General features: G+C 38.3%; 2 protein-coding genes and 1 pseudogene across 2 annotated transcripts; all 3 read right to left on the bottom strand.

Annotated features, from left to right (window-relative positions):
- Positions 1 to 1,642: 1,642 nt before the first annotated feature.
- On the bottom strand, positions 1,643 to 5,623 carry LOC127432297 (protocadherin alpha-2-like). The gene is made up of 3 exons (XM_051683191.1): positions 5,594 to 5,623; positions 1,782 to 4,070; positions 1,643 to 1,651 (listed from the first exon to the last, which is right to left on the bottom strand). The coding sequence occupies exons 1-3, from the start codon at positions 5,621 to 5,623 to the stop codon at positions 1,643 to 1,645; spliced, it is 2,328 nt and encodes a 775-aa protein (XP_051539151.1).
- A 1,597-nt stretch (positions 5,624 to 7,220) lies between these two features.
- LOC127432298 (protocadherin gamma-A4-like) lies at positions 7,221 to 8,466 on the bottom strand (annotated as a pseudogene).
- Positions 8,467 to 11,322: 2,856 nt separating this feature from the next.
- On the bottom strand, positions 11,323 to 21,463 carry LOC127432299 (protocadherin alpha-8-like; the record flags this gene model as incomplete). Its single annotated transcript, XM_051683192.1, has 2 exons — positions 11,323 to 13,648; positions 21,441 to 21,463. Coding segments are annotated over 2 exons (2,349 nt in total), but the record flags the coding sequence as incomplete, so codon positions are not given.
- Between the last annotated feature and the right edge of the window lie 1,037 nt (positions 21,464 to 22,500).

Raw genomic sequence — 22,500 nt, forward strand, 5'->3', positions numbered from 1 at the left:
TTTGGAATTTGAAATAAAATGGCAGACTAATTTGTCTTGCTAAGGCTAATTGCATGGCATTTTATATGTTGCAATAATTTAGGGGTTGGCTATTTCATATGGTCTTGCACGATGTTGTTCGCATATTACGTACGACTTCATCACTTGCAAATTCCCGGATGTCTAATGCGGAAGTAACCGAGAGTTTCGCGCACCAGGTGTTAAGAACATGCTTATTAATATTATGCCCTTACCCAAACCCCTTAGCTAAACTTAACCAATCAGTAGAGTGTGTAAACATGTTAGGAAGCTGTTGTGTGTGACAGAAGCAAGTAATTGTCGCCTATTAGATGGAAACTATGTCCAGCGACATCATTGGCTGTAGTGAAAGTCGTAGGAGTTCAAAGGAGTGCAGATGGAGGATAGGAATAAGCCACATTTAGAAAAGTCGTACGAATCCTTACGATTTCGCTGTGAGAGTGTGTTGCAACCACACACAGTGATATGATATGTTCACATTTTTAGCATAATCTGGTAAAATTACAGCTTGCTTAGAAAAAACACCCTATATGTTCTATTATGATATTTAACTTGATTTTTCTTTGTTTTCTTCAGAAATCACTTGTCAAATGTCATCTGAAGCTTGCTCTTTACTGACACTTTTGTTGACTTGTTTAACAAGCAGCTACACTAACTTAAAAAAATAGGGTTAAAATTGTTTTGTGTGGTGGTAATGCTGTCCGACAGTCGTATTAAAAAATAATAATAATAAAGTAACAGAAATCATTTTTACACAATAAATATTGAAATTGCTTAAAACGGGTCATGACATGAGGAATCACATTGTCCTTAAAGGTTTGAATCAAAATCAGAATCAGCTTTATTGCCAAGTATGCTTACACATACAAGGAATTTGTCTTGGTGACTGGAGCTTCCAGTTCACAACAATACAAAACAGCAACAAGACAGAGATAATAATAAATAAATAAATAAAAATTGAATAAAAAAAAAAATTTTGAATAGAAAAAGTATATATAGAATACACAATAAGACATACACACACACACACACACACACACACACACACACACACACACACACATACACATATGCAGTGCAACATACAAGTCTGACATACAAGATGTCATTGTAGCCTGCTATAAAAACATACTTTAAGTTTCAAAACTTCCTCCTCATTGCAAAAAGGACATTTGTTGCAGCCAAGCTGCCAAAACAACTTGTTCTCTACTTCCTCCACATTGTGATGTCACACTCTTGTTGACATTTGCATCTGGCCGTCTCCACACCAGCACATCAAAGCTTACTTTACCTTTGTCTGTCTTTACCTATTTTTATGATAGAATTTGATATTGAAAGTCCCGGGTATGGGACAAGACTGAAACAGTCAAATCTACACATAAAGTCTAAGGCATTTGAAGACTACCAAAAATAAAGGATGAAGGCCGAGTAAAAAGTTCCCTGTAGAAAGTGCCCGAAGTTGAAGAAACACCCATATAAAGAATTCCAATGTAGGCCTTGTTGCACGTGTCAATGGTAATAACATTCAAACGCCATGTCAATGACAAAAAGCATTGGCAAAAATGTCAGTGTAATTTAATTCAGCGATATAAATGAAAGGAGTGGTATAAATACATTACAAACACTAACTTCTCTGACAACGACAGAAAACGACGAAATAGTACAAAAAATAAAAAATAAAATAAATAAAAAACTCTGTTTGAATGGCTTAAATTAGCTTAAATGATAAACATTTTTAAAACTAGGGTTCCATATATTCTTACCTTCTCTGTGGTAGAAAGAGTTTGGGTTCGTGTTAAACTGTCCTCTCCATTAATGCTGATCAGTTCTGCGTCTGCTGGCGGAAACGGCGATGGGAAAACCACCATGTCACTCTTTATTGTGTCTGAGCTGAAACACACATCATATTGTTGTGTGGATTTAGAGTAGGACCAGCTCCCATCTGGATGTGTGTTGATCACTGGAGCGCCGTACCAGCTGAAACCACCGTCTGTCCTGAAGCATTTAACAGCTATAAAGCCCATGAGACTCAGTAAAAAGATGACTGACACTGAGACAATAGCGATTAGCAGATACAGATTCAAATTTGAAAAACTCTCCTCTTTTACTGGGACTTGTCTAAGCAAAGTCTTCATGTCATCTATACTCTCAACAACCACAACATCCATAGACATAGTTGCTGAGAGTGATGGCTCTCCATTATCAGACACTGTTATAATAAGAGGATGAGTTTTGAAGTCATTGTCACTCATTCGCCTCCTGGTCCTTATTTCTCCAGTGCTGGTTCCGATTCGGAAAAGATTAGTTCCTTTGGGTTCAGTTAGGTGATAAGACAGAAGTGCGTTATATCCAGAGTCAATATCTACAGCTCTGATCTTTGCTACAAAGTATCCCGCTTCAGCAGAGTAAGGAATGTTCTCTGTATTAACTGATCCGGGTTCAGCGTATGGTGGCAAAATAACTGGACTGTTATCATTCTCATCGAGGATAAAAATGTTTACAGTCACATTACTGCTCAGAGGAGGAATGCCAGAGTCTGTTGCCTGAACTTGAAACTGAAATCTTTTCGTTTCTTCAAAATTAAACGATTGCAAACTAAATATTTCACCACTTAAAGAGTTTATATTGATCAGTGTTGTAATTGGAACGTTATAGCTAAAGCTCTCTAACAATGAATATGACAATTCTGCGTTTTCTCCCGTGTCTGAATCATCAGCTGCCACTTTTGTCACTAGGCCTCCAGCTTGGCCATTCTCACTCACAAAAGCGTGAAAAACAGGTGCTGGAAAATGCGGGGCGTTGTCATTAACATCAGCAATATTTACCTTTATGAAAGTGCTGCTAGAAAGTGGCGGAACGCCTTCATCTGCAGCTGTAATCGTGATGTTATACTGAGAAACACTCTCTCTGTCCAAAGGTCCATCTACCACTAGAGAATAATGATTGTTAAATGACAACTCTAATTTGAAAGGAAGCGAGCCTTTCAGCGCGCAGTGTACAATGGCATTTTTACCTCCGTCTTTATCAGAGACAGTAACTAAAGTAACCGCAGTTCCTGACTTTGTGTCCTCTCTCAAACTTTCAAACAGAGGGGTCGTAATTATTTCTGGCGCATTGTCATTCTCATCCAAAACATCTACTAAAACTTTACAGTGTGTGCTCTTTGGAGGACTACCTTTATCGCTAGCCTGAACTCGCAACTCAATAGCTGGATTCTCCTCGTAATCTATTTGCCCTTTCACAACAATATCTCCGGTGTTTGGGATAATGGAAAACAAGTCTTGCTTTTTTCCGTGACCAACAAACGAGTACACAATTTCACTGTTTATGCCTTCATCCAAATCAGACGCAAAGACAGATATGACTTTAATGCCAGCAGCAACATTTTCCTTTAGTTTTACTTTGTAAAGAGGTTGACTGAACACTGGGTTATTGTCATTAATATCCATGACGTTTATAATTATATTTAAAGTACCCGATTTAGGTGGTTTCCCTCCATCCACACCAGTTAGTGCCAGTTTAATTGTTGTTTGCTTCTCTCGGTCTAAAGCCTTGTTAAGCACTAACTCTGCAAACACACTTTGTTCTTCGGTCTGCATATCAATACTGAAATGTTCATTCGGGCTCAGTTTGTACTCTTTCAGCGAATTACTGCCAACATCCGAGTCCTCGGCCACAGGGAGAGGGAATCTCTCTCCTGGGCTGGCGTTTTCAGTAATATTCACGGTAAATACTTTGACAGGAAAATGTGGTACATTATCATTTACATCCAATATCTTAATTTCCACTCTGTAAAGATTATGAGGATTTTTAGCTAGGACCTCTATATTCAAAGAGCATTTTTGATTCGTCAGACATAACTCCTCACGGTCAATTCTATCACTAACGTACAGCACACCAGTTTTCAGATTTACGTCAAAGTACTTCTTATTAGATCCAGACACAATCTCAAACATACGATATTCAAGCTCGTGAACATTTATATTTAGGTCTTTCGCAATATTCCCAACAACTGTTCCCTTATTTACCTCCTCCGGAACGGAATAGACAATCTGAGCAAATGCAGAATCCAAAAAAGAAAGGAAAAATATAAGTCCGCTCCCGAAACATCTCGTAAGGTCCGTAGTCACGGTCTTTCATGGATTAGTTTGAGGACAGTAAAAACGCGAGAGCACAGTCATCGATCCTTAGCATTGATGAAACACGACACAACAGATGTACTATGCAAGACTTAGAAGGAGAGCCTGCGGAGTATAGACAGTGCACTTTTAAATGGCGGTCTGCAGTGACACCATGTGCTGGAACTAAGTAATAACAACGATTTTCCAAATCTTCCAAATCTGTTACCATAAATATTAATAAATAAAGCATATTGGGACGAAACAACCACTATAAATAGTAATCAAAGTACACTTAACATACAACATCATAATAATCTTAAGTAGCAACATCCCAACATGGAAATACACAGAGGCTTTTTAGAGGTAAGGGATGGTTGTCACATACATACAAAATGTTGCTGTCCATCGTGCAGGTCTATCTAGTCAGAGCATTTAACTATTAAAGCTACTTTAAATGCCTTTACTTCATATTATTCGGTAGAGTCTGTGTCGTGAAAGTAGCACATATGAGCAAACTATGAAAAGATATTAGGGCGTTACAACCAGAGTCAGTGTCCGTTTCGATTTTTACAATGAGGCGATAAAAACTGACTTTTGTCATTCTCATCGAGAATATAAACGGTTACAACTGCAGTATTGCTGAAAACATCGCAACAACAAATGTCTTAAAACAAGAATGTCGCTTTAATCTAACTAATGAGCTCGTAGCCTACCGTTGTTTTATTCTACCTTGCATTAATGCGACATCATGTGTTCACCAAAAGTATCATTTATCTCAGGGCTGCACAGTTATGATAAAAATCATAATAGTTATTTCCCTTGAATTTGTAATCGAGATTAAAATACGTATTTTGTGTGGGAAAATGCAAGCCATATTCTTTAGTCTACACTTCCAAAAAAAAAATCAAATGAAAAAAATAAATAAAAAAAAAAAAATCATAAGCTTGCTCCTTAATTACTTCATTGCGCTTCTAAACCAGGCCTATAGTGTCAGAGAACATGGGCCAACTAAGAAAGTTCTTAAGATACATTAAAAGAAGTAAGAAATAAGAAATAAAATATTTTTAATTTTTTTTCTGACGTTAGTTAAGTAGTTCTTAAGAATGTTTCGTGAATCCGGCGCCAGGAGCACTCAGCGTCAGAAGCTGGGCGCTGTCCACTACAGCAGTGCTGAAATAATAGGTTGCTCAATTGCAGAAATAATGAACAAAACAAAAAAACAACATTCCAAACATGCTAGAGACACCAGGCTATCATAAACTAAAAAGTGCAATGAATGAATGAATGAATGATCCAAAAACTAAAAAGCACAAAGAGTTTGGGTGCGTGAAAAATGTCTCCATTCAAACAAGTGAGTATGTCTGCAATTTCAAACTGACAAGTTTGAAATAAATTCCAATACGTTATTAAATCGCTGTGAATAGAAATTCACAAACAAGTTAACAGTATCTTACCTTTCCTGTTAGGAAGAGTTTTGGGTGCATGTTAAAGTGTCTTCTCCATTAATCTTGATCTGGGCCTCATTTCCCAATAACGATTGATCTTAGCGGTTAAGAGCATTTCTACGAGCGATTTTACGAACGTTCGTTATTTTTACGTGCATTTCCCAAAACTGCACTTAAATGAACGTGCGAGGACGCGCTTTAAGTGCTACTTAAGAGAGACGCTGTCCATAAACGTGAAGTGCTGAAATGTGAATGTATAGTGCTGTTCGCTATTGCAACTTCATAATATTTGTGCGTAACTTTAAACACTTTGTAATTTACCTCGCTGGAAATATTGAAAAATATTTTCTTAAATGTACAGCTTAATTTACCACATAATTGCATTTTGTTTTGCAATCGTTTTGTGCAGAACGATCTTATTTTTGTATTTATTATTATTATTATTATTATTATTATTTATTTATTTATTTATTTATTTATTTACATTTGCGCTGAGCGCAAAATAAAGAGACGTGTGGAAGCTCCGTTTTAGAGACATTCACCAATCAAAGGGAGGTCTGCTCTTTACTCCCAAAAGTGATAACGGTAACAGCAACGCTACAGAACATGTGCGGTACTACACAACACGTGGTGCGTATGAGAGCGCTCTTAGGTGTCAGAGAGGAAGAGGAGACGAGGATGAGGAGCCAGTATACTGTACGGACGATTTTCATGCACGGCAGCAAGTTATTGACTTTTTTCCTTCTCTCTCTGATTGTAATTTTTACAGTTCTCTGCAACAATCATGCCACAACTTTGTTGTTCCCAACTGGTCCACAAATAACTTTATTTGTTTACTTATTAATTTATCTGTTCATCCAATATTGACTAACCATTTTCTGCATTTTATTATTATTATTATTATTATTATTATTATTAGCCTTTTCGGTTAAAAATAATTAAAAAATATAACGTATGTACACTGATATTAAATGAGCGTAATGTGTAGCTGTAGGCGTTTAAATTGTTTTAGGTGTAATTTCGCGATTGTCCTGCAGGTGTCTGCATAAGTCTGTGTCCTCACGATGCTCTTAGAGCTGTACGATTACTCCAGAGCACTCATAAATCTACGAGCATTTTCAAGTACTACTTAAGATACGATGCTTTTGGGAAACGAGACCTTAGTTCTGCGTCTGCTGATGGAAACGGCGATGGGAAAACTACTACATCACTGTTTATTGTGTCTGAGCTAAAACACACATCATATTGTTGTGTGGATTTAGAGTAGGACCAGCTGAATCTGCTGAAACCACCGTCTGTCCTGAAGCATTTAACAGCTATAAAACCCATGAGACTGACACTGAGACAATAGCGACGAGCAGATACAGATCTGAAAAACTGACTTCTTGAACAGGAACTTGTATGAGAAATGTCTTCCTGCCATCTATACTCTCCACAACCACAACATCCATCTCATGTTGGATTTTCTCCTGTGTCTGAATCATCAGCTGCCACGTTTGTCACAAGACCTCCAGGTTGGCCATTCTCACTCAGATTAGCATTAATAACAGGTGCTAGAAAATGCGGGACGGGAAATAGTTATAACATTCCTACTGGAAAGGGGTGGGGTTCCTGCTTTTGTAGCTGTAATTGTGATAATATACACAGAAACATTTTCTCTGCCAGAGCTCCGTTTACCACTAGTGACTAATGGTTGTTATATTTCGAGTTCGTGTGACGATTCGAGTTTGAAAGGAAAGGAGCCTTGTACAGCTACAGCACAATGCCGTTTTTACCCCCATCTCTATCAGAAACTGCAACTAAAGCAACAATAGTTCCCGATTTTGCGCCCTCTTTCACGCTTTCCATCAAAGGAGTTGTAACAATCTCTGGCGCATTGTCATTCTCATCCACAACTTCTATTAAAATTTTACAGTGTGTACTTTTAGTAGGACTGCCTTTATCCCACGCCTGAACACGCAACTCATTTGCTGTTTGTTACTCGTAATCAATATGTCCATGAACAAAAATGTCTGTTGAGTTGGAATTTATGGTAAACCGGCTCATTTCATCCGTGTTGTCATGTCCAGTGACTGAATAGTGATTTCACTATTGATGCCTTCATCCAAATCACAGGCAGAAAGAGAAATTATTTTAGATCCAGTTAGTGTGTTTTCCTTCACTTTAAGCTTGTAGCCTGCAAAGGTCTGCTGAAAATGGGTTTATTATCGTTTACATCCAAGACGTCTACAGCAGTACTCAAGGTTCCACATTTGGGTGGTTTTACTCCGTCAATAGCCGAAAGCAACAAATGAACAACATGTTGTTTCTCTCTGTCTAAAACGTTCTGTAGTATTAGCTCAGCATACACACTTTGTTATCCGCTATAAACGTCTAAAGAAAAATATTAATTTGGCCTAAGCCTGTAGTCTTTCACACAATTACTGCCAATATCTGAATATTTTGCAATTGGAAGAGGAAATCTGTCCCCCTCATTTGCATTTTCTGTAGCGTTCACAATAAAAGAATTGCCCGGGAAAAACGGCGCATTGTCGTTCACATCCACAATTCTAATTTCAAGCCGATAAACACTGTGAGGATCCTGAGCGAGGGCTTCTAAATTGAAGATGCATTTCTGATTAGTGCTACAGTACTGTCCTTCACAAACATTGCCCCTTTTTTTCAGATTTATATCAAAATATTTTTGCATGCGATCCAGGCATAATCTGAAACATACGTGATTCTAGTTCCTGTGCACCGATCTTGAGGTATTTCGCAATATTTCCGACCACGGTTCCTTTATTTACCTCCTCTGAGACGAAATAGACAATGTGACCAAGCGAAGACTCACATAAACACAGAAATAAAACCCTCCAGGCGCAATACGATTCTATGAAATCCATGACTGTTTGATAAATTGTCCTAAGATTAATTTACTGTACGAAAGATTACAGTAGCAGAAGAAATTTTCAGACTTCTCTCGATACAGTCTGGCATCACGATGCAGATGCTTCTGTAAGCCTTACTTATACGGACACCCCTTCAAACGCATTTCTTTGTACAGTAGGAGGAGCCATGATAACTCCCTCAAAGTCACGGTCTGCAGTGCCACCACGTGTTGCAACCGTGAGAAGAAAAGGAGATATAACAAACTCTATATACTCCATGAAAAGGTGTAAACTAAATGTATCACTTATCTTCAAGAAACACCCCTTTCCAAATCAGTTTTAGATAACCATTAAGAAATAGAGCGTGACGCTATCCATGGTACTGAAGGGATTTTATGCTTTAAATGCAGTTAAGCAATGAAGCAAGCTAAGTAACAAACAAATAGCAGTATCGTATCACTAACATTATAACAAAAATAATCATCCTTAAAAACCAGAAAGTTCAGTAAAACACAAGTTCTTTTTTCCATGTTGGTTTCAAACATTTTTGAAAAATATTTGTAGCAGTGGTGAAATCATCCAGTAATGGTATTAAAATACTCTTCTTGCACCTTTAATACACGTGAGCGTAAAAAAATTAATAATTAATTAAACTGTTTACAAACATATTTTTCAAAATTATTTTCAAAGTAAAACAATTAAATAAATGGGTCCTCTCTTTTGTTATTTATTTAATCATTTTGACATGACACCATAATGGCTACCTGCATGTTGGTTACACCATCTGTCTTTGATTTGGAAGATAAATGTTTTTCAAATAATAATAATATTTTTAAACAAAAACAAAAAATCGTTTATTATTCCAAACCACTAATTCCAAAGGGGTGTACCATGAAGCCGGTTTCGGTGGCTAGCCAGGTAAGTTTTAGATTAGTTTGCCTCAACCCCAGTTTTAGGTACCATGAAAGTTGGTCGGCTTTTAGCGGTATTCATCTCCAGAGTAAATTACGCTACACGGCTAGCCTGCTCAGAAGCAACTTTCGTTCTGGATTACAGATCACTAACAGATGCTGAACCAATCAACTGTGAGTAAAATGACATCTCTGACGCAATCAAGTCACTCCCCCCTTGTCTCTTAAAGCACACTTTACAAATAAAATCTTAGAGATCCACAAAATGTACTCTTCATGAAAAAATACAAAAACACGATGTTATTTTGAATAACCATATCAAATAACCATTCACAACATATTTGATAAATAACTTGTGTAATTAATTCATTTACATGTTATATTTTATTTCAAATAGTTAAAGCGTCACCTCCTTTTTTTTTATAAATTAAATGAGATGACATCATACCTAGTATTTTAACTAATTTTGTTAATTGGAAACAATCTAAATTAATTTATAATCTTTTTTTTAAGCAAATCCCATTTATGTTCACATTCCAGACTTTTATTATTAATTATAAATGTTATTTGGTATATTTCCAAAATCGTTTCTCTCCATCATTTAAATTGTGGGGGTTCTGGTTTAAAACAATTTTTTGTAATCTTTTTCAAAGCTGCTATTCTGATTACCCTAAATATATTTTGTTCAGTTTTATTTCTTAAGGACAATCACATTTTACCCAAAATAAGGTTTTCTGGATGTATTTCTGTTGTGCAGTTAAATAATAAATTAACCTGTCTAATCACTTCATTCCAATAAGCTGTCAATTTAGAGCACTCATATAGAATTTGACTGTAATGAGCTGTAATTTTAAGACTTTTTAAGGTTTCCTATTATCCCATATATATTTACAAAATAGCGTATTCCATTGTCTAAAACACTTTTTTTGATATACTAACTGGCAGATTTTGAAAAAGGAAAATAAACTTAGGGAGAATATTCATCTTTATAGTCTCTATTCGTTTTGTAATAAATAGTGGCCTATATTTATTTGTAATAGATTTGAATGATATATAAAGTTTTCAATTCAAAGAAATATAAAATATTTTATATTTTAAATAAATGTAAGCTTTTAAAATTAATAAGCCTGTGTGTTCTTGTTGTGGGCCTAGATTAATTCACTTACGCATTGATATACCAGCTGTTTTACTTTTTTTTCTTTTTTTTTATCGCATTAAAAATGTGTTTGCAGCAGTCCTCTTGAGCTCTCTCGTAGCATCCGCTGTTTCTTCTTGTTGCTTAAATGTCTTTAATTGCAACATAATTTTACAGCTATCCCCTGCACTGTGTAAATCATGGGTTTTAAGTCTTCATGATTTCATGCTGAACTCTTGAGCAGTGCAAATGCATTTTATTTCTTTTATATTTAAAAAAAAAAAAAAAAAAAAAAAAAAAAACAATGTCTTTTGCACAATTTAAATGAGTTTAAATTAATAATCATCAGCTTTCAGCAGAGAGGTAAATCCCGCTGAGTCTCTCGCGAGAAGTAAATCACTTCCTCTCACACGATTGGTTGTGCACTGCAAACTTCACTCATTCACGTGCACGAGCGCGTATTCTAATCTTAAAGTCAGGCTCGACACCTGAGTTGACAGAGAAAGTTGATGAGCTGCATCATGGTACCAATTAAACCTGATTGGATTGGTTTGAATTTGTCAGCCTGAAACCCTGAGTTCCTTTAGCAACATTTATGGTACAGGTCTCAACACTTTTTAATGAGTGTTTATTGTTATTATTGCTTTAACTTTTTTGTTTTACTTTTTAGAAAGGCCTACACATTCGTTTGACTTTGGGTGCGGGCAAACCTAAAAATTATTTATAAACAACTAATCTAAAAACATAAACAACCAAACTAAAGACATGTTAAGAGTTTAGAAAATCAAAACGCTAAACGTGAAACCTGAACGTTTGAAGCAAGTTTCATTTTTCAAGTACCAAGTGTCTTACCTTCTCTGTTGTTGTAAATGTTTGGGTGCATTTTAAAGTGTCTTCTCCATTAATGCTGATCAGTTCTGCGTCTGCTGGCGGAAACGGCGATGGGAAAACCACCATGTCGCTCTTTATTGTGTCTGAGCTGAAACACACATCATATTGTTGTGTGGATTTAGAGTAGGACCAGCTCCCATCTGGATGTGTGTTGATCACTGGAGCGCCGTACCAGCTGAAACCACCGTCTGTCCTGGAGCATTTAACAGCTATAAAACCCATGAGACTCAGTAAAAAGATGACTGACACTGAGACAATAGCGATTAGCAGATACAGATTCAGATCTGAAAAACTGTCTTCCTTAACTGGAACTGGACTGAGAGATGTCTTTATGTCATCTATACTCTCAACAACCACAACATCCATAGACATAGTTGCTGAGAGTGATGGCTCTCCATTATCAGACACTGTAATAATAAGAGGATGAGTTTTGAAGTCATTGTCACTCATTCGCCTCCTGGTCCTTATTTCTCCAGTGCTGGTTCCAATTCGGAAAAGATTAGTTCCTTTGGGTTCAGTAATGTGATAAGACAGAAGTGCGTTATATCCAGAGTCAATATCTACAGCTCTGATCTTGGCCACAAAGTATCCCGCTTCAGCAGAGTAGTGAATGTTCTCTGTATTAACTGATCCGGGTTCAGAATAAGGCGGCAAAATAACTGGACTGTTATCATTCTCATCGAGGATATAAACGTTTACAGTTGCATTACCGCTGAGGGGTGGAACGCCAGAGTCTGTTGCCTGAACGTGAAACTGCAAGGTCTTTACTTGCTCAAAATTGAAGGTCTGCATGCAATATATCTCACCAGTCACAGAGTTTATACTGATGGCTGTTGATAAAGGCATGTTGGAACTGTCAAGTAATGCGTAAGTCACACGAGCGTTTTCACCAGAGTCATTGTCTTGAGCAGAAACAGTCGCTATATGACCACCAGTTGGGCCATTCTCTTTTACATAGATATTGATTATAGATTCTTGGAATCTAGGAGCGTTGTCATTCACATCAGAAATATCAATAGCTAGTACTGAGGTTTTGGATAAAGGTGGGGTGCCTTCATCTGTAGCAGTAACTGAAATATTGTACTGTGCGATTTGTTCTCTGTCAAGGTCTTCCCTTAAAACAAGCGAGTAGTATTTCCCTTCCGTGGACTCTAATGCAAAAGGAGAGTTCTTGGGAATGGAACAATGCACTTTTCCATTTTTACCCCCATCCTTGTCTTGGACTGTGATGAAGGCTACTCCAGTGCCTTGTTTTGCATCTTCACTTACACTGTCCAACAGCGAAGAGAGTGTAATGTCTGGTGCATTGTCGTTTACGTCAAGTATCTCCACAAGAACTTTGCAGTGAGATGCAAGCGGGGTGTGACCCCTATCTCGGGCCTCTACGCGGATCTCAAACGCAGTAATGTCCTCGAAATCCAGTGTGCCAATAACAAATATTTCACCGCTGCTGCTGTTGATGGCGAACTTATCTGCAATTCCTTTTTGGCCTTGTTTAAAACCAAACACAACCTCACCGTTGACGCCCTCATCTGGATCGGTGGCGTTCAGCTTTATTAGGGTTGTGCCACGAGACACGTTTTCTAAGACCTGCGCCTTGTACACAGCCTTGGAAAACACGGGTGCGTTGTCATTTGCATCTAAAACGGTAACAATAATATTTGTTGTGCCTGACCGTGAAGGCTTTCCTCCGTCGATTGCAGATAGAGTTAGGTGTATTGTAGACTGATTCTCTCTGTCCAGAGCTTTTTTCAGCACAAGCTCAGGAGAAGGACTGTCTGCCTCTGTATTCTCCTCCAGATTAAAAAAGGGATTGTTTGACACTTTGTATGAGGTAACCGAGTTGATTCCTACATCTGGATCTTCTGCGCTCAGCAGAGGGAATTTTGTTCCCGGTAATGTTAGCTCAGATATTAGGATATATTGTACTTTTTCTGGGAAAAGTGGCGAGTTATCGTTGATATCCAATATCTTCACTTCTATGTTATAAACATTTAAAGGATCGTTAACAATGGTCTCTAAAGTTACTGTGCAAGTGTGAACATTGGGACACAACAGTTCTCTGTCCATGGTCTCTGTAACATAGAGAGCACCATTCTTTAAATTCACTACAAAATAATTATTAGACGACCCTGAAGAAATCCTAAAACCGCGTGATTCTAGGTCATCCACTCTCAGATTTAAGTCCTTGGCTAGATTTCCAACAAATGTTCCTGGACTCACCTCCTCGGACATCGTATAAACAATCTGCCTCGACATCGCATTCCCAGCTAGATAGGAGAGCAAAAATGTAGAGAAAATCCATTCAAACGTAGCCTTTTTGAACGATGCCATTATCCGAAGGCTTCGGTTAGGTAGCTCTTTATACTCAAACGGCTTACATATAGTACAAGATTTGGTCAGAGAAAAATCCTGGTCTTCATCTGCCTTCTCCAACTGACAATAATCACGACACTCAGCTCTTGCGTGCAAGGTGGAGCGCTACACGCACACGACTTTTTTGATTTGCTAGTGGATAGTGCCACCATGTGGTCATTTAAGACACGCACTACCAGTAAAACGTTTGGAAGCTCTTGACTGAAATTATGTTTCTTAAAAACCTTCTGATCTAAAAGCTTATGCTCAAATGCTTGAAATTAATCTTACAGACAAATATAAATTATTAATAAAAATTATTTGCATATCTCAATTTAAAAAACTGAATTTATATACAGTTGGCCACTATAATTCTTCTCTTACCTCAAATTGTGTTATTTCACAGTTTTGATGACTGTGCTTTGATGAATGTGGAAAATAGTAGGCTAACAATAATTAATATGTGTGTACAAACTTTTGGCTAGTGGAGTATGTAACAAAAGTTTCTACAAGTATCCTAAAGATGTTGGCAATTTACACTGTATAGGAAAATAAAGGTTTTGATACTAAACATCTAGAGTTTGTTATGGTTGGACTTTTAAAAAGACAAAAAACAGTTACCATCAGCAGTGATAACTGCTAATTACGAGTGCATTAAACTGCATTGACTAGCAAATTATTATTTTAACCTAAACAATTGGCATAAATGAAACATAGCTTTAACAAACAGTCAGTTACAAGAACACTGTTCAAGAATACTTGTGTGTGGTTTGCAAAACTCATAACAGCTGACAATATAACACATGTTTTAATGGAAAAGTAAATTAAGTTGGTTAAGTTATACTTTTTAATGAATGCAGACGATTGATAATCCTAATTGTCTCACAGTAAAAACTTCAGAGAAACAAAATGCTTTTTTGATAGAAGAGAACATTACCCTCATTTCTTATGGTTCTCAACTCTTAATGTAAGGCTTTTGTATCTTGCATTTTGAGGTCCCATGCAATACTTACAGACACATTGTTACTCATATGTTGTTAAATCTATATTTCTTTAAACAAGTCAGTGATCTGTGGCTTAAGCCCCAATAAATTCAACCAAAAGCTTGTTAAATAGCCCCTACTAGTGCCAGTGAGATGTATAACACCCTGTCATGAAGGTTGGTATAGCGGTGAAAAATCGGACCAGATGACAATCCAGGAGTCAGTTTATGGCAGAGCCCCTCTCTAACTGTCAAGGTAAAGAAGAGTGGCTCCATTTTGATTGGATCGTGGCAAGACCAACACAAACAAATGGCAAGGGCAGCCATCCGATAAGCTGCTCGGACAACTACCAGATACTTCAAAAACAAGGCCCTGGACATTACAACACATTGGAAAAGACTTCTCATTGGTCCATGAGTGGTTTCTTAGCAATACCTCAAACCCCCATCCAAAGGTTTGCCCTAAGACCAGAGGTGAGAAGGACCATAAAAATTCTTCAAGACCTCTGGAAGCTGCATTAACTTGCCATGTGGCAAAAGCTGAAACAAAGAAGCCACGAAGACAAATCTTTACACACAAACTTTTATTCCTAACATGGACACCAACTGCAATACATCCACTCCATGTTTGTTCACAGAACAATTTATGTAAATTGCAGTTGTTTGATTAACATAATAGTTCAAACAAATTGAACTTTTAAGGTATATATGAATGCATGCGTAATATAAAAATTTTTCAATATCATGTTTGTTCTCTATGTTTTTAGAAAAAAGCCAAGAGTATTTTTTAAAGAGGTTTTGAAAAGGAACAATGCATAGATAAAACTTTAAAGACACCGTTCTAACTCTGAACCTTAGACTATGCAAATTAGTTACACAGAGAGAAGGGAGGGTGAGCCACACTGTGTGGGCCCCCTCTGATGTCAGCAGCTATTCAGTTTGGCTCCATCCTCTTTCAGGGTTATGAAATCACCTCCTCATCAGGAAGGTATAAAGAATCCTTACAGTCAGCCACACCTTTATTCTGGGTCCCCAGCCTGAGTGGTGGGAGACATTAACAGAATAACAGTAACACTCCAAAGTCCTGAGTCCCCGTTCAGAGAGACACTAACAGGATATCCCTTCTTCATTCTGGTCTAACTCCACAAGGGACAGATATAACAGAATACAAACCATCCAACATGCTAAGTCTCTGCTTCACAGAGAGAGAGAGAGGGAGAGAGGACAACAGATCATCCAATATGCTTAGTCCATCTGAGAGACAGTAGAAGATCGACTAAGTACCAAGTCTCACTACAAGAGACTATTGCAACGGTAAGTTCGGAATCCCTATACCAGGGAGATAACTACAGCGATAAGGTTTAGCTCTGGCGAGCAATCTTGCACCAACATAAGGGCTGTATATCTGCATATTCCAGATTGCAAGAACTCTCTAGGTGCTTCCAGAAGATCAGTATTCCTCAGCTCCTTCATGTCCAAGGCTGTTGAAATGGAATCCAGCTCCTTCCCCACTGTAATGTGGCCCTGAGCACCAGTGGAAGATGTCGCCATCACCAAACTCATCGATTCATCAAGCAGAAAGTAAATATATTACTATCCAAACTTCTCTCCAGAGACCTTAGCATTAGTGTCTACTATCAGTTTATGATTATCTAATGTTCCTTAGATTGCATAACCTGTATATAAAATGTCTAGCAAATAATCTATAAGTTATTTTTTCAATAGAAATAAGGTTTTCACCTTATTAATTAATAGAGAAACAGCAATTTAGCTTTAATGCCATTGCTACATCCAGTTCAACCACTTGCATCTTTCCATCCTATGCACTTTATTTACCTATTAATTTACAGGTGCATCTCAATAAATTAGAATGTCGTGGAAAAGTTCATTTGTTTCAGTAATTCAACTCAAATTGTGAAACTCGTGTATTAAATAAATTCAATGCACACAGACTGAAGTAGTTTAAGTCTTTGGTTCTTTTAATTGTGATGATTTTGGCTCACATTTAACAAAAACCCACCAATTCACTATCTCAAAAAAATTAGAATATGGTGACATGCCAATCAGCTAATCAACTCAAATCACCTGAAGAGGTTTCCTGAGCCTTCAAAATGGTCTCTCAGTTTGGTTCACTAGGCTACACAATCTGCTGATCTGACAGTTGTCCAGAAGACAATCATTGACACCCTTCACAAGGAGGGTAAGCCACAAACATTCATTGCCAAAGAAGCTGGCTGTTCACAGAGTGCTGTATCCAAGCATGTTAACAGAAAGTTGAGTGGAAGGGAAAAGTGTGGAAGAAAAAGATGCACAACCAACCGAGAGAACCGCAGCCTTATGAGGATTGTCAAGCAAAATAGATTCAAGAATTTGGGTGAACTTCACAAGGAAGGACTGAGGCTGGGGTCAAGGCCACCACACACAGATGTGTCAAGGAATTTGGCTACAGTTGTCGTATTCCTCTTGTTAAGCCACTCCTGAACCACAGACAACGTCAGAGGCGTCTTACCTGGGCTAAGGAGAAGAAGAACTGGACTGTTGCCCAGTGTTCCAAAGTCCTCTTTTCAGATGAGAGCAAGTTTTGTATTTCATTTGGAAACCAAGGTCCTAGAGTCTGGAGGAAGGGTGGAGAAGCTCATAGCCCAAGTTGCTTGAAGTCCAGTGTTAAGTTTCCACAGTCTGTGATGATTTGGGGTGCAATGTCATCTGCTGGTGTTGGTCCATTGTGTTTTTTGAAAACCAAAGTCACTGCACCCGTTTACCAAGAACTTTTGGAGCACTTCATGCTTCCTTCTGCTGACCAGCTTTTTAAAGATGCTGATTTCATTTGCCAGCAGGATTTGGCACCTGCCCACACTGCCAAAAGCACCAAAAGTCGGTTAAATGACCATGGTGTTGGTGTGCTTGACTGGCCAGCAAACTCACCAGACCTGAACCCCATAGAAAATCTATGGGGTATTGTCAAGAGGAAAATGAGAAACAAGAGACCAAAAAATGCAGATGAGCTGAAGGCCACTGTCAAAGAAACCTGGGCTTCCATACCACCTCAGCAGTGCCACAAACTGATCACCTCCATGCCACGCCGAATTGAGGCAGTAATTAAAGCAAAAGGAGCCCCTACCAAGTATTGAGTACATATAGAGTAAATGAACATACTTTCCAGAAGGCCAACAATTCACTAAAAATGTTTTTTTTTTATTGGTCTTATGATGTATTCTAATTTTTTGAGATAGTGAATTGGTGGGTTTTTGTTAAATATGAGCCAAAATCATCACAATTAAAAGAACCAAAGACTTAAACTACTTCAGTCTGTGTGCATTGAATTTATTTAATACACGAGTTTCACAATTTGAGTTAAATTACTAAAATAAATGAACTTTTCCACGACATTCTAATTTATTGAGATGCACCTGTATATTATTCTTTAGCATATTAGTACCATTTTGTAGTTTTTGTTAGTTATTTGTTAGTTACTTGTTTATATTTTTGTAAATGAAATTCATTTTATTACAACTCTGTGTTCCTTGTTTTGATGATACAGAAGAGCTCTAAAGGGTTTGGAAACCTCCCAAATCCTTCAGATTATTCAGATGACCAACTCCCTCTAATTTAAATAATTTAAATGTATTGAATGGTCCATTTTGATCATTCTTTTACTGTTAAAGTGAAACTCCTTAGCTGGTGCCCCGAGGATGGAGGGAGGGGTCGTCTGCTATTAATAAACACACATACACACCATAAGTGATGTGTGATCAAAAATCACCACATATTTTGGTGCCAGTGTGATTCTCACTACAGTATTAACAATAACGAGTCAATAACAGCCCATGTAGTGCCATATTAAAGTAATAGTTCGCCCCAAAAATGAACATTTTCTCATCATTTACTCCCCCTCATGCCATCCCAGATGTGTGACTTTCTTTATTCTGAAGAACACAAATTAAGATTTTTAGAAGAATATTTCAGCTCTGTAGGTCCATACAATGTAAGTTAATGGGTGTCAACATTTTTACACTCCAAAAATCACAAAGGCAGCATAAAAGTAATCCATATGACTTCAGTGGTTAAGTCCATATCTTCTAAAGTGATATTATAGGTGTGGGTGAGAAACAGATCAATAGTTAAGTCCATTTTTGCTTGAAATTCTTCTTCCTGCCCAGTAGGGGGTGATATGCATGAAGAATGTGAATCACCAAAAACACAAGAAGAAGAATGTGAAAGTTAAAGTGGAGGCTGACTGAGCAAGGAGGGGAATTAGTAGTAAAAAAGCACATATTGATCTGTTTCTCACCCACACCTATCAAATCGCTTCTGGAGACATTGATTAAACTACTGGAGTCATATGTGATTGTTGGAGTGTCAAAAGATTGGCACCCATTCACTTGCATTTTATGGACCAAAAGAGCTGAGAAGTTCTTCTAAAATCTACACACACATCTGAAAGTTACACTCATCTGTGATGGCATAAGGGTGAGTAAGTGATGAGAGAATTTTCATTTTTTGGTGAACTATGCCTTTAAATCAAATTGCTCATGTAAGATTACATATAAAACATTTTTACAAGTGTAACCAGTCCTGCTTGACCCGCTCTGAATGGGATTTGCACCAGCGTCTCCGGTGTGGGAGGCGGACGCACTAACAAGGAGGCTAAAGGCTATAGCCTGTAGTGTCAGTCACTAGTGTGCCGCTTGAGGGCAGGGGAGTGAGGTTTACACACTGCACAGCTACCTACCAGTTGGCTACCGTTATACTCACCCCCCTAAACCTCACTCCCATCTGGGTCATGGCACCACTGTAATTGGTCCTGTTCAAATGCGGCCTCCAAGTGCATCCTTCATTTCCCGTGAAATGAAGGATACAACAGATGGAAACTTCGCGGCCTTGCCTACCCCAGAATTCATTGCGCCAGTGACGACAGGATATTTTTTAGAGAAATTGCCGAATTACACTTTTAAACGTAAGTATTGGGCTTCAGCTTATTCAAATATCTAATTATACAAATGTAAAAAAAAAAACTTTAAAGTGGTTCAAATGTTGACTTATATCTTACTAAGATGTGATTATATATAGTTTATACTCTTTATTATATACAGAAATGGACCATTGTGAAAATATATAGACAGTTTGTGAACCTTGTTTTGTTTTCAGACAGTTTAATATAACTTTCAAAAAAGTCCAGTACAAACATTACAGTCACTCGGCAGCTGCCACAGTTGTTAGGCAACAAGAACAGTCCTCCGTAGGCTAGACTGTCCCAATTAACAATGCTCAGTCTGACCTTTGCGGCCTTCAAAGGCATGGCCTTTGAAGTCTGAGTCCTTCGTAGGATGCAGCCTTTGAATTGGGACACAGGCATTGTGTGTATGTGTGAAACACCACATGATTACAGAGGCGTAAAACTTGTTAGCACCATCCATTGGCCTATTTCTTTCAAATTTCTCACATACCTCTAAGGCCAGGAGTCGAACAGTCCCACCGAGTTTTGTGCCTATCAGCCTCCGATAACCTTGTCTAATAGGTGCTCAAACTTCATTGGTTGATGGCAGCCATGTTTTTTGAGATATGCCAATGTCCTCAAAGACAGTCATGGCACCTTGGTCAAAGACACTGCATGCAGATTTTCAACTCAATCAGACTAACGGTTGCATAGTTAGAGCTGTTTTCCTGTTTTTTCCTATTATAGCTCCACCAAGTGGTGTTTTTCTGTGACCTCACATTGAGCTCATACACAAGTGTACCAAGTTTGGTGAAAATATCTCATTTCATTCGGCCGTTATAGCCATTTTAGTTTTAGCCCATTTCGAACGTTTTGGCACCCCTTAGTGACCGTGAATCGAAATTTCTCCTTTTTTTTTTTTTTTTTTTATAATTAATGATAATCAGACTCCAGAGTATATTTCTGCACATGTTTGGTTCCGATCGGGCAAAAAACCTAGGACTAGTTCGCAAAAGTTGGTTTTTAACATTATCTGAAATATTTGCTGAACGGTTTGACAGACACAAATGCTTCTTGAGGCAAAGTTGTTTAGAATGAGAAGAGCTATCAGGTGATATATATATTACTTGTGTTTTTTCACAACACTGCATTATATACAACCATTAACACCTACAAAAATCGTGATAGCACCACCTAGTAGCCGATTTTTTAAAAACTTTGCACAACCCTCTCAGAACAAAAGTCAAATAGGTCCACCAAGTTTCATTCCGATCGGTCATTGTTAACCTTGTGTAATAGCTGCTGAAATATGATTGGCCGATGGCGGCCATGTTTTTCAACATACGTGAATGTCCATATAGACAATGATGGCAGCTGAGACAATGTATGCAAATTTTGAAGTCAATAACATACATACATCATGATGGCGCCGCGGATGGCCGCCTCAGTGTGGAGTGCTTCTATTGTTTTGTTGTTTTTGTTTGTGTGTCCTGTGTTTAGTAATCTTTTTCCAGTCAGTTTTACCAGAGACAAACTGCTGAACATTCGACAGCATATACCAGTCAATCTTTTCCTGGATTTTGAATATTCTGACGTTTTGTTTGACATTTTAGTCGGAGGCGCGGCTGTGTTGTTTAAACGCGCTATGAGATGCAGGCGAGGGAGACGAGCAGGTGCTCTGGTCAAGCTCCGTCGGCAGGGCTTTCGAACAACGCTGCTGAGCATTCATCTTGCGAATCTCTGCTCTCTCCCTAACAAAATGGACGAACTACATCTCCTCACCCGCACAAACAAAGACTTTTCAACCTCTGCTGCCTTGTGCTTCACAGAAACCTGGCTGAGTGAAGCCATTCCGTACAGCGCTTTACATCTGCCGGGCTTTCAGCTGTTCAGAGCGGATCGCATCGCGGAGTTAACAGGGAAAACGAGAGGCGGTGGAACATGCTTTTACATCAATGAAAGTTGGTGTACAGATGTAACAATGTTAAAGAAGATGTGCTGTCCTAATTTGGAAGCGCTCTTTATTAACTGTAAGCCTTTCTACTCGCCACGGGAGTTTTCCTCGTTTATTCTGGTGAGTGTGTATATCGCGCCAAATGCGTGTTGGAATGCGGCGCTGCAAACAGCTGGCTGATCAAATCACAGACACAGAACAACAATACCCGGACTCAGTTATTATTATTCTTGGGGATTTTAACAAAGCAAACCTCACACGTGAACTGCCCAAATACTAACATCACATTACATGCCCAACCCGAGACAGAAATATACTGGATCACTGCTACACAACAATAAAGGATGCATATCACTCTGTCCCTAGAGCAGCTTTGGGACTCTCTGATCACTGTCTGGTTCATCTTCTTCCTACCTACAGACAGAAATTAAAATCTGCTAAGCCTGTATTAAGGACTGTAAAGATGGACCAACGAAGCACAGCTGGAACTACAAGCCTGCTTTGACTGCACTGATTGGAGTGTTTTTGAGGCTGCAGCCACAGACCTGGACGAGCTCACAGATACTGTTACATCATATATCAGTTTCTGTGAGGATATGTGCATTCCTGCTAGGACTTATTTAACATTTAACAATGACAAACCATGGTTTACAGCGGAACTCAGGCAGCTCCGTCAGGCCAAAGAGGATGCTTACAGAGTTGGGGATAAAGTCTTGTACAATCAGGCCAGGAACACACTGAATAAGGGAATCAGAGTGGTTAAAAGAAGATACACTGAGAAGCTGAAAAACAAGTTTTCAGCTAACGACACTGCATCAGTGTGGAGTGGCATGAAACAACTTACGAATTACAGGACTCCTACCCCCAACCCTGTAGGGAACCAAC

This window comes from Myxocyprinus asiaticus, chromosome 42 (assembly GCF_019703515.2).
Source record: "Myxocyprinus asiaticus isolate MX2 ecotype Aquarium Trade chromosome 42, UBuf_Myxa_2, whole genome shotgun sequence".
Lineage (NCBI taxonomy): Eukaryota > Metazoa > Chordata > Actinopteri > Cypriniformes > Catostomidae > Myxocyprinus > Myxocyprinus asiaticus.